Source organism: Atractosteus spatula, chromosome 23 (assembly GCF_055471065.1).
Source record: "Atractosteus spatula isolate fAtrSpa1 chromosome 23, fAtrSpa1.hap1, whole genome shotgun sequence".
In the NCBI taxonomy this organism is placed as follows: Eukaryota; Metazoa; Chordata; class Actinopteri; order Semionotiformes; family Lepisosteidae; genus Atractosteus; species Atractosteus spatula.
Window position 1 is genome coordinate 12,369,227 of NC_142728.1, and position 18,244 is coordinate 12,387,470.

Below are 18,244 nucleotides of genomic sequence, written 5' to 3' on the forward strand. Positions count from 1 at the left end.
CAGCTTCACAACCTCTGTCTTTACTTACGGTGGCTGCAGCCGGCATTCTCCCCGACATGAGCTGATACACTGTCTGCAGAGGGTCATTAATCGGGAGGCTGTTTGCAAACCTGCAGAGCGGAGGAAGAAAAAAGTGCAACATAATAACCCACATGGTATATCGAATTTTTGAAAACAACCTTAACTAAAACAAATCCCAAAAACAGGATTGTATTTAAGAAAATAAAACAATGAGGGTTGTTCTGTATGTTTTTGCTCATCTTCTTGCCTTCTGATACATTTTGATTCCATATCTCAGCTAAACTTAACAAACGATTTTTTGTCCCATAGACTGAATAAGCCTTTAATAAAGGACAAGGCAACAAACACAGGCCCAAAAGAAAGCCCATTTTATTGCAGTTTTATCCATTTATCATCAAGGGAATTTCCTGACTCATTTGTTTGTACATTTATTAAACAGTGGCACAAATAATAAAACAAATCTTTGTTTTAATAGTCTTCATTACAACAAATAATACAGACTGCTAAATTGCTGCCATTTGTAGCTTTGAAACCAGAAAAAAAAATCAAGAAATTATAATATAAGATGACCAATTATACAAATGAATCGCCCTTACCTAGTCATAACACGGGCATGTGTTCTGTTGTCCATTTTACTGGCTAACAACAGGGCATGTCCCCATAAGCCATTCTTCATTGCAGACTCCAATGCATCCTGCCAAAAACAGCATGTCAAATTTAATTAGGAACAGATTTAGGCAAAATCACTAACTTAGCAAAGCAGAAAGATGCAGGCACAGAGTTGAAGATGCACATAAACCAAAAAAAGATTGCTTCGTACATATGATTATATTAATATTTCAAGGCAGCAAAAATGGACTCTCCTGCGTAGCTTAAGAAATCAATTTGGGGCATGGCAGAAAAAAGTGACCATCACAAAAAAGGTGATAATGGGTTAGAGTAAAAAGTAAAAGGTAAAAAGTGAACCACCTATCCCTTCATTTTCTGAATGAAAATGTATTCTGCCTCTTTTTTTAAAATCTCTGCTCTTTCCTTCTCTCTTCCACACACCTGTCGGAAGCACCACAGCTGAAACGTGTTTTTATTCTTTTTACTTTTCAGCACGGTATGAGCCTCCAAACCTGTTCCTTTTCAGATCTCTCACACTGCCACAACATGCCTGGTCTAACTTCAGCACAAATAAAGGTTTGCCATTATACCCCCATTTCAAGGACTGCAGCCCAAGAGGCCCAGGAATACCTGAGAAGTGGGTGATGCGTTGCCAGAGGAAAAAGAAATGAAGTGCTGCTGTAAAGGAAGTGAGGAGTAAATGAAATAAAACTTGCCTTCTTCCGCCCAAAGAGAAGCAGCTCTCGGAATCTCTCCGTCTCCTTGCCTGCGTTCTCTGGTACGGTCATGAAGGTGTCGGAAAGCAGAGAGAGCTGCCCCAAGCCCAGCTCCTCCTCGGCGTGCTCCAGGGGCTCGTTATTAAAGTCAATCAGGTTGGCCTCATTAGGAGACTTCCCAGGCAGCCACACCGACTTGTGCTCTCGCAGCAGCAGATCGGCAATATCTGTCCCTACCACAGTCTGAAACAGCAACCATTTTGTATCAGCATCAAAAACCACAGGACTGCTGCATTCAGTTTGTAATCTGCTCTTATTTCATATTCTCAAGGGGACCCTAATGTACCACATGAAAGCAATATATATTCACACAGTGGGGATTCTCAAATCTGTTTAACCTAAGTTAATTTTTTTTAATAAGCATTCTGATGCTCAAAAATACTAGACGTTGGGATGCTTGCTAATGTCATGAATCCTATATCTAAGTTGAATCTATGTATTATTCTTTTAAATTTTCAAAAGAAAATCAATGGAGATCACCAACATTTCTCACAACACTGTTACTTTGTTACTGCACTATGCTTGTCATCTGACCCATTCTGCAACCTAAAGTATTTGTGACACCAAAGATTTTTTTTCAGCACACGCCTCTTAATCACATATTTTTACACAACTTCTTCTCTGATTGTGTCATTTTTGAGCACTAACCCCATTCTGCCTACAGAGCAACACAATGAACTCCCAGATGAGGAATGCCGAGTCCTTATCAAGCAGGCTCTCATTTCTCAGGCACTCCATAGCTTTGTTCTGAGCGAACTTGATCACGTCAACTTTATGCGTTTCCTCTCTACAAGACAAAAAGAAATCGGCACATGTGGACAGTTTTAAAGATGTCGGTCAGAAGCATGACAAATATGTATTGCAATACAGCAAGAGAAATATTTTTGAAGTTTGTGTCCTTCAGTTCATTAATGAACATGGCAAGTCAATGTGGTATTATAAGAAGACTTACTTTACAAGAGGCCCTGGGAAGGATCTGAGCTCCTCTTGCTCTTGTGAGTCCTGGAGCACAGTCTACAGGAGAGAAACATATAGATAAGCTATTGTATTACACCTCACATACCATCATGGTTAAAAGTTTAAACAGTCCTGTTCTAATGTATTGTTTGTATTCATTTTGTATCTCAGCTTTGTTACTTTAAACCACCTACTAGATGAAACACTTCTCTTTTTCCAAAGGGAAAACGGTTAAACTCAGCATGTGACAAAAGCTAAATAAAACAACAATTAATTAAAAAAGCAATTAAACAACCATGGGCAACCTATGGGGGATGCTGAGCACATAACACAGGACTGTCCAGTCCTGGGTCCTGGCTGGTGTTCAAGCTGCAGCATCTGAAGACCTTGGAGAAGCTGTTAAATTGGCACAGATAAGCCATTAACATTTCATTCCCGAGCTGGAATGAAAACCAGTAGACGCTGCGTCCTTCCAGGACCAGGACTGGACATCCCTGATGTAGCAGATAATGAGCACACACACGGGATTAAGTTTTAAAATTCAACCGAAGTCTATTGAGATCAGTAAAACTCACATTTTATACTTTGTACTTGTATTGGTGATCCTGCTCGACCTGTGGTTTATTCACTACATCTCCCTGTTGGTATAAAGTCAATCCAGAACTGCATATATACACAAGTGTCATACCTCCATGCTGTGCATCTCCACCAGAGCAGGCTGGCCCTCCGAAGGCAGGTTGGGGAGAATTTTAATGAGCAGACCTCCAGGCCCAAACCTCGCGCACATGTGTGGGACTGTGTACTTCTCCGGAGTCACAGGTCTGGGAGGTGCTGAAGATAGAGACTTACTCAATCAGCAAGGAATAAAAACAGCTGTTTTGGTCCTTAGGTCCTGAATTACACTTTTTCTGGTATATTCAGCACCATACAATCATTCATGATGCTTGAAGTCCTGTTATATACAAGGCTGATGCTAGACAAAAGAAATTTAGCACTGACAACTGCAAAGTGATCCATGCAGGTGGTGTCTAAGCCCAAACTCCTTACCTGAAGTAAATGTACTAAATTTTAGGATTATTTAGCAAAACAAATGGCAAGACAGACTGAATGCCCTCCAGTCATTTGTCACCTTTCTTAAGTTATGCACTCAGTACCAAAGTGAGTGTTTTTATATGGGTTAAGTTAGTTTGTAGAAATCCAAGTCGCTCCCAATTTTTCCTCATCTAGTGAATAAAGGGAATTCCTAGTCATACCTTGTTCAACAGCAGGCCATCCGCTTTCCACCTGGTATCCCGCTGAGTACTGATAATCCGGATATCCCTGGCTTCCATCCACAGCGTCGGGATACTGGCGGTACGAGTAGTCAGCTTGCAGGGAGGTAGGCTGGCCCGCCTGATCATAACTACCCCCAACAAGGTCCTGCTGGCTTCTGTAGACTTGACTCTGAAAAAGAAAACCCACAGACTACATATTAAAGCACCAAAGGAGTGGCTCTCAAACATTGTTTTCTTTCATTATTAGACTTCAAAAATCCCTCTAAGCACACAAAAATTTATAGAACTACCACTGCGAAAAAAAATTCAGACTTTATAACCGTTTCTGATTCTGAGATTAGAGTCCTTTTAATGTAAGCAAACAAAAAAAAACCACAGCAAAAAAAAAAGCAAAGCTTATATTTTCCAGGGTTTTTTTTTGCGTGAAAGAACCTTCACCTACACTATGTTTTTGCTAACAGAATAAGCCATCAGATATCTTACCTGATGACGAAAGCAAGGGAAGAGAAATTATGAGGAACGGCTTTAATAAAAGGAAAGCAGGGATTGCTTTTTGCTGTGGATCTGCGTCGTGAATCTGTGCAGCCTATCCCGGAGGACGGGAGAAGCCGGGCGCGGATGGCGCGTACCTGCTGCGACCGCGAGCTGAAGCTGCTGCGCTGGCTGCGGGAACTGCGCACGCTGTGGGCCGACTGCTCGCTGTGAACGCTGCGCCGGTCGTACTCGTCCCCGTAGGCGTCCCTGGGGCGCACGTACTCGTCGTCGAAGCTGGCGTCGTAGCGGGGGTCGTAGCGCCAGCGGTCGTCGTATCCCTCGGGCCTGAGCAAAACGGACGGCACTCTGAATAACTCAAGAGTCAGGGTTCGCGCATCTGAGCAGGGCTAGCGCATTCGTACGAATTCGGGCACAAATCGACTGGCATCACTACTGAGGTTATGCAAACCGATTTCTGTTATGCAGCTATAAATTTACCTTCTAACTTTATAAAACTTTCACATTCCGGGAGTTTAGTTCTTTCAATTTGATGAAAAGGGGCCACAGTAAAAAAAGGTGTGGTGTTCTTCAGGTGTCAGCAGTTTCCACAGCCGAAACGTTGTTTCTTTTCAGCATGGAATAAACCTTTACTTGTTCCTTTGCAGCCCACACATGCTGATGCAGCTCCCTACTTGAACTACTTCACCTACCCTTCTGTTTCTGAAAACAGAACAAGCCATTAAACATTCAATCATGGCCTACCTCTGCTGCCCTTTACAGGACATGCAGGTTTGCGTCTGTGGCTCCAGGGCATCTTTTTAACAAGTGCATTTTTACTGTCACAAAGCAAGTTCCCTCCTATACAATATGGACAAGGCTTTCCCAAACTCTCATTAATTACATTTAAACAAATCCCAAACTTTAGGCAAAAGTAATAACACTGAAACAATACAACAGCACAGGACCCATCAAAATAAGAGAAGCATGTGAACCTGACAGCTCACTGTTATTTAATTGTTCTTATTTAAACTAGGTACTTTATTTTTGACTATTATCAGTTCATTCGGTATTATCAGTTTGTAGGTGTGTTAAGATGAGAATGACCCACGAATTGCAAATGTTTATCCATTTTACCTCTGTAGATAAGCTTGGCTATAGTAGGGATCTCTCCTCCTGTAAGCCTCTGAATCATAGTTGTACCAGTAGGACTGATCATAGTAGTCTCTGTATCGGGAATCGTAGGAGGCAGGATCATAACGGTCCCATCGACTTCGATCTAATAAAACATTTAAATGAGAAGTTAGTTACTTTTTAGCAATTTCATAGCAACAGCACCAAAATAACATAAGGCAGTTTTCTTTGAGTCTTACCTCCATAGTCATATTGTTTTTTATAGTAGTCTGCATAATATTCATCATAGGCACTTCGACTAGCCTTCAGATAGTAGTCTTCAGCATAGCCTTGCCTAATGGGGGAAAAAAAATCATTTCCAAACTGGTAATCTTTGTATTGTATTGCTCTGTACAAAGTGTGAGCTTAACAGGAATATATTCATATGTTGTGTAAATACACGGTTTGTCATTCCCTCTGCTTTCTTAACACTTTTAAAGGCTCGCAGATTGCAAATTTCAGGATCAAGGTTCGAATTTTTACATCAAAAGCGAGCCTACATGTTTCCACCTAAATTTATCTATAGATATAAAAACGTTGTTGGAAATGTGCAAGTTCACATTTCCTGTGTACATAATCTGTTAAAATATCTTTACAAAAATGTTAAGTATTTTTTCAAGACAACAAGCTGTCATAATGAGCTGTGTGTTCTTGGATATGCACAACTCACTGTCCCTCAGAGCAAGACTTCTACAGTCAAAAGTCTAACCAATCTCCTGTCCAGTGCAGTAGGCAAAAAACAAAGTAACAAAGTACGATAGTTCAGCGAACACAAATAAACTGAAGTGACCATGACATCTCATACAATTCTGCTACAGCACACATTTCAAACTGTACTGTGCTGCATAGTAGGATTTGGAGCAGCATAATTCAAAGTGACAGGCCCATTTATTCTTTCTTTGAAATAGGTCATCCATGCACAAAGAGGCCCAAAGAAGAAACAAAAGGATCCCCTCTCTACGGATGGGTGTACTATCCTATGAGCATAACCATCTGAATGCCTGAAGTACGAAAACATTTTACATTCATTACCACAAGATCGTAATAATAATAATGTGTATAATTCAATACTTTAACAAAATGGTGGTAGATACTATTTAAAAAAAAAAACGCTTCTCACTGAGAATAAACCACACTAACCTGGAGGACGGCCTGTCTGAGTACTGGCTAGCTCTAGAACTGGGCCGCTCTGGCTGCTCAGGGTACTGGTATCGTTCTCCTTCCCTGTACGCCGGGTTGTAGTTATCATATCTCCCATACCGTGGATCGTACCTTCTGTAAGGGTCCTCCTAGGCAGAAACGTTCACAACTTCCTTCATTTCAAAGATCAGTGTAAGTCAGTGAAGCTATGACACAAAGAGCTGTTTTTTCAAGTCCCAATCATGAGCTCAGCCTGTACAACTGAAATAAAGTCAACTCACCACAATCCATCAAATCTCTCTAAACAAGAGCCTATAGTAGCTGCATCATGCCCATTCAATAAGTAATTTACCTTCCTAGAAACATCTTACACAGACTGCAATTTAATTGCAATCCAAGGATTTTATTCCCTTAAATATCAAGGGTTATTGTCCTGTTGACACCATTTTCTACACTAATGGCAATACAAAGCAAAAAATGTAAAAAAGAAAAAGTAATAAATAACACAAGAGTCCCTTAATAGTAGTATTTAAAATGCCAATCTAATGTCAGAAGGCTGCTTATTCATTTGTAAGGATCATGGCAACATGACGCCAAGCACAGGAGACCAGGCCATAGCAGGGCACACAAGTACCCTAGGGCAATACAGAAAGTCCAGTTAACCCAGCTAGCATGTCTTTGTAAGGTGGGCAGAAATCATGGCAGCCAAAGAAAACACAAGCAAATCTGGCTATAACAAGAACACGTCATACAGAAAGCACTCCATTCTAGGATTTAACCCAGGACCCAAGGGTTATGAGGAACAGTGCTTCCACATTTACACATGCATACAAGTATTAGTATTAGTGTAAATGTGGAAGCACTGTTGCCTCAGGACTCTTGGGTCCTGAGTTCAATCCTAGATTGGATTACTATATAGATTGGTATACTATATATACATTAAATAAACACTAGTAAAACTGAAAATGCCTTCTACATCATCCAGGTGGATGCTGCACATTGGTGGAGGTGGAGGGAATTCCCATTACCTGTAAAGCATTTTGAGTGGAGTGTAAGCGCTATATAAGTGTAAGCAATTATTATTATGATTATGATTATGATTATTATTATTAAACAATCCTGATCTAACTTGGTTATTTATGGAAGATAGAAATGGTACCTGGTAATAAGGCTGGTGAGCCCTGGGATCAGCTGGGGGAGGATAAGGTGGGTAAGGCCTTCCATCCGGATACTCAGGATAGGCACCACCATAATAAGGCCCATAGGGCGGCTGTGGTGGTTGAGAGGGAGGCCCATATCCTGGCTGGGGCGTGTGTGATGATGGGGGTCGCTGGAGATCAGGAGGAGGCTGCTGGGATGTGTTTGGTGGCAATGGCTGAGGAGGGTACATGGATGGTGGCTGTGGTCCTCCCAGGCCAGGAGCATATCCCATAGGTGGATTCAGAGCCCCTGATGCTTGCTGGCCTTGTCCGATGAGCTGAGGCTGTGGATACTCGTTATTTGGTGCAGGGGACTGAGTGGGCTGAGCTGGCAGTGCAGCTTCTTTTCTCAGAAGCCCAGGCTGAGCCTCAGGCTTCTGTGAAGTGTCATCAGCTGGCTGCTGGGTGTTCGTTGGCATTGGAGGGACAGCTGCTGTTGACAGCTGCTGCTGTTCATGCTGAGCCTTTCCTGTCTGCTGTGCATCTTTGGTTACCTGCAGATAAAACCCTGTTGCATTACTCACTGGTGTGCCTTGTTTTAATGGCACAGGCTGCTGGGAGCCTACCAGAGGAAGATAACTGCTTTGATTAGAAGTTTGATTATTTTGGGTCATTTGTGGATGGTGCATGGTAAAATCAAGGAGTTCATAATTGGTAGCATTCTGATGCATGCTCTGAGGTTGCGCTTGGGAACTGGTAGCTGGTGCCGAATGCTTTTGACCTACATGTGAATCAGTCCTGGAGATAGTGGAATTTGGAGGTTTACTTGTCGACTCTGAAGCTGAGCTTTCTGGTGTTTGTTTCATATTCTGCCTGTTTTCTGGTGCCAGATTGAGTGGAGAGTGATGCAGTGGCTGAACTGACAAGTTTCCAGGTTGACTACTTATAATTCCAGGGGAATTCATTGAAGATGCATGTGAATTTGGGGGATGATTAGCCAAGGACATGTTCATTGGGGGGGCTAATTGCACAGGATTTGTACCAGACGTCAGAGGGTTCTGGCTTAAAGGTAAAGCCATGTCATTTGTTCCTAGATTTTGTAAAGCGTCATTCTGGTTTATTTGATTAGCAGAATGAGATGAGGAGAGTGGAGGATTATTTGGAGGAATCACACTGCAGCTTTGAGCTGGTGGGGCAATCAAGATAGGTTGATTCTGGAATGATTCAGCAGCGGGGGAAGCAACTAGCAGGCTGGCATAACCTAAACTTGCCTGGGAATTTAATGGGTCACCCTCGTTTGCCTTTGGAGGGTTCTCAAGGTTCTCGGAGGATGTCTCTGGCTTCTGTGAAGGTGATGCTTGGTGTGAAGACAGCTGCAGCTGCTGAAATGAATGTTCCAAAGGGCCATCTTCAGGTGGCTGAATAACTTCTGTACTGGGCTGCTTGATTAATCCGTGTACTGGAGGGGCAGCTGGAGCCAACAAGATGTTAGCTCCTAACTCTGGCATTTCATTTTGGGCCCACAGGGTAGTAGCAGGACTCTCACACTTCACTCGTGTACCATGAGCTCTAGAAGACGGTCTCCGTTCAGGAAGAGCAGTCTCTGCCATGGGCTTGCCGATAGGCTGCATGACATTAGTAGGACTCCCTACATGTGACTGTACCACTGATGGGTTGCGGGGTGAGGGAATAAATATGTTTTCCAGGTTGTCCGGTGGCTGTTCAAGATTACCAGGAGATGCATCTGAAATGACCACTCCCTGTGGTGCGTTGTTTTGTGCTCCATTGCTTTTCTCCATGACCATCCTGGCTTGGTCAATCTCAATGGGTTTGACACCCACTCCATGTGATCTGACAGGTTCAAAGGAACTGTTTGCACTGGCTTGAAATATCCCAGTTGGTTTGGGGGGGCTGGGTGTTGGAGGCTGGGAAAGCTGTGTGTGATACATTTTATTCTGGTCAATTACATCTCCTGCAGGAGACGTATCAATCTGCTCAAAATAACCAGCTGAAGTTTCTTCAGTGGGTTTAGCAATCTCCTGCTGTATAAACGTTCCTACCACTCCCTGTGGCCTTCTGGAACTAGATGCACTGCTGTGACTTATGTTACTATAACTTGATGAGACACTTTCAGATCGAACAGGATGAGGAATAGAGTCTGGAGTCTCTAGGTTAGGCCCCCCTTCAAAATTATCCCCCAACTGAGAAGCAACACTACCTTGTCCAAGTCCTGTGACATCACTGACATTTTGAGGAATTTCTGGGATATTAGGTGGTTCATTAGGTAACACTTCCTGATTTGGTACACATTCCAAGTTTTCCACATTGTCAAAGTGTGTCCCGATGGTTTTCTGGGAATCCCTTGCAAAACTACTGTCATTCAAATATGAGCCTGAAGCATCACCACATGCATGGGCCTTAGAATGAGCAGCCACATCCAAGGCACTTTGGGCAATATCGGTACCCGTCTGCAACTGTGAGGACTGCAGCTGCGTATTTGGAAAATTGGGGTTAAAGAATGCACCCTGGCTCGGCGCAAATGAATCTGCATTAGAAATGCCATTGGCAGTCTTACCCTTGCTAACAAGCATTTCTTCATTTTCAACATCATTCCCTTTGAAAAACATTGATAAGGTGCCAGGATCTGATTCATAAGAAACAGGATTACCAGCTGGTAGCTCTCCCGATTGCCCAGGAATAGGTGCCTGTTCGGTATTTGCAGCGTTGGGGAGATTATTAGTTACAATTCCGCCCATCTGATGATAGAAATGCTCTCCGGCAGGTGGGTTAAACCAGGGATCAGGTGATCCAAAATCCTGACTGAAATAACTTTGAGTTGGAAACTGAGGGTTATAGTGCTCTGGAGCAGGTGGTTTGTTGCTCTCTGCTTTTTCAAGCAAGTGCTGTGCTGTGCTGGTTGCTGAGCTTGGAAACGGAGTGGCATTGTGCTGGCTACTCTGGCCTAATTGATCCGAGTAGACCTGACTTTGAGGTGGTATCTGTTGAGGTATGTTAGCCGTGGATGAGTCTGGTGGGGGAGCACTAACTGACGGAGATGAATGATCACTACTTGGCTGGAAATAATTATGAACTGAAGGAGGGCGGCTACCATGATCAGACATCCACTGTGTTGCCAATGGTGGCATGTTCTGAGGTGGAAAGGGCATGGCACTTGGAACTGTAGGCTTGTAAGAGGCAGGCCCTTTATTCAAATCCTGACCATATGGGGGTCTATTCTGCAAGGGGGCTGCAGGAAAGGAAGGGCCTTCAAAGCTGTTGTCTGGGGCACCTTGAGCATGATAAGGTGAATGTTCTCTGGAGTTAAATGGCCCATGGTCTTTTCCAGGAGGAGTCGAGCCTGCAATGCTGTGGACGTTGGTGAAATGGCCTGGCAGTGGTGACGGAGCCACGTTACTGTTTGGGGTAAACACATTGACCCCAGGTGGGCCTGATAAGGATGGCAGTGTTGGTACAGACTGAGATCCTTGTGCACTCTCCATTGTCTGTGAAGGTAAGGGCTGATTCTGGACTGGAGCCGTCTGATAGAATCCTGAAGGAGGCTGATTTTGCATAGGAAGAGGGCTGCTTTTCAAGGGTGCAGGATGGTTTTCCAGAGGCATCGTCTGTGGGGTCTGCCTGCCGTAAGCAAAGGGGTTGGTCACAGGAGGGATAGGTGCAGCTGCCCCAGACACAGGTGCATTCCCTGGTTTGTAAGTCTTTGTCCTTCGAAATGCATTGGGGACCCCTCCAGTTGGGGGAGGGCCAACAGCCCCTGGAGGTGCAGTTCGAGGAGGAGGCTGCATCGCCTACTTTATCCCAGTTAAAGGCAGCGTTATTCCAGAATTAAGACGCTCACACTCCACTGTGAAAAGAACACACAACACAAATGCGAGGATTATAAAAGTATGTAATTTAGACTAAACGCTACAAGGAGAGTTTATTGGTTTTAAAAAGGTTCAAGAAGCACACTTCAGGATGGTTTAAAAGAAGATGCTGCGTTAAAACTGTGGCTCTCCGATCGTAGACCACAAGCTAGAGTAAAGTAATGTTAAATATTTTATGGATTTTACACAGGACAAGAGCCCATGTGATATGTGTATATAGGGTGATACTTTGTTTATTCTTACAGAGAGTGATATGGATTAGAGATTATATATCATAATACAATGACATAATGAGATTGGTGATATTATACCAGAAGATTTTTAAACCCATATTGCAGCAAGGCAATTGCTTTAAATTCTTGTTTTTATGCCAACCAAAGGTAACAATTAGTACAGGCTAAAACTATTACAAATCTGTTTTCACAACATAAATGTTACATTTAATCCAATAGTATTACACACAGATATCCTCTACAGCTGGCAAATTAATGACCACAATATACCATTGCTTTCTATTTCAGTGACCTTGTCATGTCTCTTAATGTATAAGATGTGCTTAAGCCTTAAAAAGTCAGAGAAATCGTAAAGTAATGGCACAAAGCAGATCCTACACCCTACTGTCTATCATTTTCTGCCTAATTCAGATATTTTCATCTGTCCACAGTCAGTTTGTGTCATCAATTTGTGTAGTATCTTTTGGGTGACACAAAACAGCTGCACTCATGTTTCCCATAACTATATCTGTACAGACCAGACAAATTGCTGAAAAATTAAATTACTTTTCCTATACCTTGACGCTTTTATGCACTTTATGAATCTGATATGCATGGGAAATTAAGAAAAAGGTCTGTATTAAATTCAAAAATCTTTACAATGGAAGCTATGAAGAACCCTAAATCACAACTTTTTTAATTACATTTTGATGGGACTGTTATTGGGCAGCGGAGCACTTTTAGCAACAGACTGCTCCAGGTATGGTGATCAAGGGAACGTTTCCGCAGGTCTTTCCTCCCGGCGGCTGTCAGCGTGTATAATGCTGCCCTAGACTAGGACTGTTAGCCCTTCATTTGCTCGTCTATGGACAGCATGTTGCTCCACTGTACTTTTTTTGGACACTCAATCTGTATATACCTATGCACATTTTGCACATATTTTATTGTTTTTACAGTGACTCTGATCATATTTTGCACACACCTATGTATTTATTTTATATTTACTCTGTATTACTGTACGTATTATAATTTTTTGTCTATTCCGATGTCTGTTTTTTTGCTTGTCTTGGGCCGGACTGCTGTAACACATCAATTTCCCTTCTGGATCAATAAAGTCTTATCTATCTATTTTGTACACTTGCCACAATAGTTCTTCAATATTTTTTAAACTACAGCCATATTATTATTTAAGATTTACAGTTTTTTAGTGTTAGGGATTCAATGATTCCGCCAAAAGATCTGTCACACCAGTGTTGACAAAGCCTTGAGTTATTTATTCCCAAGTTGCAAGTTTTACAACTGTCAACTATAAGATGACCGCCCCTTCAGAAATAAGAGAGGCTGCAAAACATTAAGAATGGCAAGGGAACTTTCTATTCTTATTTAAATGGATACATTATCACATGGCAAAATGAGTGCTGGATCTTTGAATCCAACAAAAATGCAATGACGGCATCATTAATAATTTCTTGAGGAATGTACTGAATATTAATTAAGACAGTTTTTATAGTGACTGGGTTACCAACAATAGACCATGATCCTGTGCAAACAAAGTGATTGCATGAATTACAGTATGTGATCTTCAAGTACTGCATATTTAGGAGGCTGGGATATTCTGTGTGATTAACAGGAACACCTCAACATTAAACTGCACAGTTTAAAAACATATTTAAAAGGGGAAATGCAATGGTTTTTTTTATATTTTGAGGTTACAAAATCAGTGCCCTTCAAACCACAATAAAAGTAAAATGTACAATAACTTGTAAATCCTCCAATTTACATCACAAAATAAAATTTAAAGGTAGACGCAGCATCATATTCTGCGATTCGGAACGAGGCAACAAAACGTCTGGTGACGTGTTGGGGCCCTATTACACTGTGAGCAAGCAGGCTTGTGAATGCATCTCTTTTAATCCAAGAGAAATACTACTCTCGTCTTCAAGATGGTTTTGCTGATAAACTGATTGCAGATTACGTTGGAAAGTTTCTGTGGTGAAATGTCGGCTGCACAACCTGTACTTAATTTGCACATTACATAAGTTATTACAGTGACTAGGGAGCAGGAAGGGCTGCTTTACGTCACAATTTGTGGGAAATCATGCTCTCGTCTATAGCAAGACCAGGGGTGTGCAACAGCACGGCGACAGTACAGTACTTTCACAAAGTTCACGACTGTGTACTTATTTCGAAATTTGTTCAATTTTTCTATACCGTCAATGAATTTATTTTATCGAGATTTAATAACTAGCCTGAGAAACTGGGACTGCAGATCCCCTTCAATATACTCCAAATATTATAGAGAAAGTGGTTTGTGACTTATAAGATAAAGTGTACATTCTGTACACCTAACCCTTTTTGTTAGTAACTCATTGATCAGAAATCTCATCCAGCCATTTCTTGAAGGAAGCCAGGATATCAGCCTCAGATACATGGATGGTAGGTTCATCCATACTCCCACCACTTGTGACTCATTTACCGGCATGTTGCAAGGCACAACACAACATGCTGCATTTTGTTCAATAACAAAGGCAAGATGCCTATGAGCTGTTTACCTTTAGAAGAATTACATCAGGACAACGACTATATTAATTCTCTGGGTCTAATACAATACATTTATATTTATATTGTGCAATACAACTTTTTTGTGTACTGTTCTGTTCTGGTTTGTTCTTTGTGTGTTCTGGGCTGTGAGTAACTCTTCTAAGCGCACTTCTCACTGTACTGATTGTATTGTATGTATTGTATTATTATTATTATTATTATTGTATCATTCGTTACACTGTTGCTGTGTTGGCTGTGTTAAGCTGCTGTTGCACTGCAATTTCCCTCACGGGATCAATAAAGTATCTATCTAAGGGATTAACATCCTACAAAATGCCAAAACATGCTCTAAGGGTGCATGTATAGTATAATAACATAAGTGGGGATTCCTAATAATGCTATTATTTTTGTATCATTCTAAATACATTAAGATGTCTCAGTAGCTACATTTTAAATCATAAAATTTCTCCAATATTTGCAGTTATCAGTTAGCACTGTAATTTTCTGCCAAATAGCAATCTAATATAAAATACTATATTAGACATACACATATGGACATACACATATCTTGTAGCCACATAAAACTAAAAGAATGGTTTTATGACACCTTGTTTACTTCATATTATTAATAAAATCATAGTAAATGGAAAGTATATGAAAGGAGTATATGAAACCTTCACAGGAAAATTAATATTATATAGAATCATTTTGGCTTCCACAGCAAAAAATACAACCACCAGTAACTAAACCTCCTTCGTAGTCCTATAAACATTTGTCTTCGGATTCACTGCAAACATATAGATTTCTCCTCTGGGTTGTACGTACACTGTGAAGCAGCTTGCATTTCCTAATAACGGGATAGCATTCCACGTCAGCCTCAGGTGTGCGACGTTTCTGTGACTAATGTAGTCCTCACAAACAGCGTTTAAAGAGCTGTTTTAGGACTAAATCGGCAAACTTTCTCACTCTCGTCTATTGGCGCCTGTCGGTTGCACTGTTGCTCTAAAATGACTCTCAAAAGCATCATGATTCAATACAATACAATGTAGACGAATCAAGTTATTTTGCAATGGTTAATTTAGCGATTTGCAAGTTTTAATTCTCTACTATCGGAAACCACAACAAACACCTATACCGTTTTTTTGTTTCCAAACTCTATATCCTTATTATTAGTGTGTTACAATATTGTAATACAACTTAATTACTGAAGTCGCACTTGCAGTCAGTGTACCTATCGGGTTTCTAAGTCGTAGAAACTAAAGTCCAAAGCATAAGGACTCTGTTCCTCACTAGAGCTACAACAAACGCAATCTTGTGAAATTTAAGATGTTATCAGACGACACCCGCACAAAAATATGCAAATAGTGAGAAGCTCTCAAATTAATACTCAAACGTTTTTAAGATCAAACCCGACCTTGCGATCTTAAAAAATAGCTAAAAGGACTATATTCTCCAGCTTTATTTATTTGACACATTTGTAAGGAACGTTTCAATATCGAATAGGGAACATTTTAATTTTTTAACGCAGTTTTATACTTAACACCACTGCGAAACCTGTCGTTAAAAGCAGCGACTCGTAGCAAATCGTTAACATGCTGATGTCGTGTTTAAAGTAAACAAGCAGAGGATATCGGCGACTCATCATAGATGATTAACTGAACGTCTGCAACAGGCAAGTGCCGAACTTTCACGAAGCCCGTTTGTACATCAGACTGGGGAGAGTGAAGATGTGAAACTCGCCGATAATCGATGGTCTGATGCCAAACCAGATCTTTAACAGGACGCGCTGTCAGTTCCTTAAAGCCCCCACTTCTGCCGGGGGGGAATAACAGATCCTGTGCCTTTTAAACTAGGGTAATCCCGACACAGTCCCATTATACAAATCTGAACTCAGTGCTGCACCACACCGCTTGTACATTTCAATCCATCTTACCTCTCAAGAACGAGATCGCCGACCTCCTGGAGACGACAAAGAAACAACACAATTCGGACAGTAAAGCGGAATTAAATATGAATTCCTACAAGACTGCAGAACCGTGAGGCAAACACACCGCCGCCATCTTCAACCAGAGCTACATCCTGCTAGGCGACGTGTACCTCTAACGTCACAATCCCAAACACCGTGGCGTCACAGTCGAAGGCCTTGAACCATGTACAATTTGCCTTGATGTTGTAATTTTGCATAATTGTATTTATTTTGGTTGTTGACAATGAAATCATATGCGTATAAATGATTTAAAAAGAAATATCATAATTATTTTTAATAGAAAAGAACTAGGCACGACCCGAGCTCTACCGGAAATGGACGATTTACATCGAACAGTGCGCCCCTAGAGTACATCAACGTGTAATGTTTTTGTAAGACAAGATAAACTTGCATCTGAACCCGAGATATTAAATTGGACTGAGTCCGTTTTTTTAAAGAAAATAATTGACATAGTGTATACACAACCCTGTTAATATAGTCCAGGGCAATACCGGGCTCAAGACCTTATTTCATGCGATGCGATGGATGCTTACAGTGTGACGAACATCGAAATCTATTATGAGAAAGCAAGTATGTAATTTATCTGGTAATGAACAAAGACATCTTATTATCAACGTTTGTGCAAGGAAATGATATTGTGTTATTTATACAGTAAATACACAATTTTTAAATACAGTATACTAAATTTGCAAATCTATAATTTGAACCGTCTGTTTGTGTTTTCAAAGGTCTGCTGAGCCTGATGTTCCTCTTGGGAATTAACTAAGTGTGATCATTGTAAATTTGTTTTCCTGTTCCTAAAGTACTGTAGCGCGACGGGGTTGGCGAGGATGGAAACAGGAACTTAATTAGCTCTATTAGTTAAGAACTCGGTGCTTTATTAGTCGGACGTGCGTCCGGCACAGCAACAACAACAGAGGAAGTAAAAACCAGAGAAAGCAGGGTACAACACACTAGGGTCATTTGGGGTACAGGTACGTAGGTATAGGGTGGTAAGTGGGTACAGGTATAAAAGGGGGTGCAAAACTGGGGATCACAGGGATCTGGACAACCTTTACAGTGGTGTACACCTGTTCCAGATGGTCAGCAACACTGGCCAGTGGCTACCTTAGTCCCTGCCCTGGCTAATACACCCATCCTGCCCTTCGCTGCGTACCTTAGCCGAGCGCTGTTCGGCCGCAACACAACTAACCCGGCTATGTTAAACACAAAATCCTCCAGGCCCCGCGGACGGTGAAATCTGGACCTGGTTGCTCCCCGAACTCCTCCGCGCCCTCCCGTTCAACTGAGCCAGGCCGGCGCCAGCTTCGGGCCGAGGCCCTCGCGGCCCCATGGGTTATAGACCCAGACGAGGTCCCTTGCAGCGCAGATCATAATACTGCTTCTGCTGCACCCCCCGCCTGAGTCAGTTCGGGCGAAGCTGTGTATTCACAGCTTCCGCTGCTGCAGGTCCCACTCATAATCCGGCCCAGCCGGCTGCGCCAGCTCTACTTCCGGCGGCAAAACGAATGCCAGGTCCATCAGGGTGCGCATCTCCCTTCCCAGCTTAAGCGAGGCCGGAGTGCACCCAGTGGACTCCTGCACAGCTGTCCCGTAAGCCCAGAGGGCGAGGGGTAAGTGGCGGTCCCAGTCCCGCTGGTGCCGCGAGACGAAGGTGGCCGGTTGAGTGGAGAGCATCCAGTTAAGATGCTCCACCAGCCCGTCACTCTGGGGATACAGCGGGGTGGTCCACGTTTTTTTAATCCCCAGATGCTGGCACACCCCCCCGAACACCTGAGACTCGAAATTCCACCCCTGGTCACTATGGAGCTCCTCCGGCACCCCCAGCCTGGCGAACATTCCCTCCAACAGGGCATCGGCCATGGTGGACACGCTCTGATCTGGGAGGGGGTAAGCCTTGGGCCACTAAAATAATCCACTGCCACCAGGACGTAGCAGTTGCCCGCCTCAGTCCCCAGAAACGGGCCCATTATGTCCACCCCCACCTGATGCTGTTGGAGGGGCACCCGTGAGCACTCGAGAGGGCCCTTCTGGGCCACGTAGACCGCACACGTCTGGCA

General features: G+C 42.5%; 1 protein-coding gene across 4 annotated transcripts in view; it reads right to left on the bottom strand.

Moving 5' to 3' along the window:
* Nucleotides 1–16,278, bottom strand: part of sec16a (SEC16 homolog A, endoplasmic reticulum export factor) — a 32,239-nt gene extending 15,961 nt beyond the window's left edge. For 3 of the 4 annotated variants that reach the window (XM_088940414.1, XM_088940415.1, XM_088940412.1), the window contains exons 1-13: nucleotides 16,131–16,278; nucleotides 7,581–11,422; nucleotides 6,422–6,570; nucleotides 5,482–5,576; nucleotides 5,246–5,387; nucleotides 4,267–4,456; nucleotides 3,617–3,806; nucleotides 3,052–3,194; nucleotides 2,359–2,420; nucleotides 2,055–2,193; nucleotides 1,347–1,589; nucleotides 618–715; nucleotides 29–110 (exon numbers count right to left, since the gene is read on the bottom strand). In XM_088940414.1, the coding sequence (XP_088796540.1) occupies nucleotides 29–110; nucleotides 618–715; nucleotides 1,347–1,589; nucleotides 2,055–2,193; nucleotides 2,359–2,420; nucleotides 3,052–3,194; nucleotides 3,617–3,806; nucleotides 4,267–4,456; nucleotides 5,246–5,387; nucleotides 5,482–5,576; nucleotides 6,422–6,570; nucleotides 7,581–11,363 (5,316 nt within the window). In that variant the 5' untranslated portion in view covers nucleotides 11,364–11,422; nucleotides 16,131–16,278. The remainder of the gene's footprint in view (nucleotides 1–28; nucleotides 111–617; nucleotides 716–1,346; nucleotides 1,590–2,054; nucleotides 2,194–2,358; nucleotides 2,421–3,051; nucleotides 3,195–3,616; nucleotides 3,807–4,266; nucleotides 4,457–5,245; nucleotides 5,388–5,481; nucleotides 5,577–6,421; nucleotides 6,571–7,580; nucleotides 11,423–16,130) is intronic. The other variant, XM_088940413.1, reaches the window with a different exon arrangement.
* Nucleotides 16,279–18,244: the final 1,966 nt, after the last annotated feature.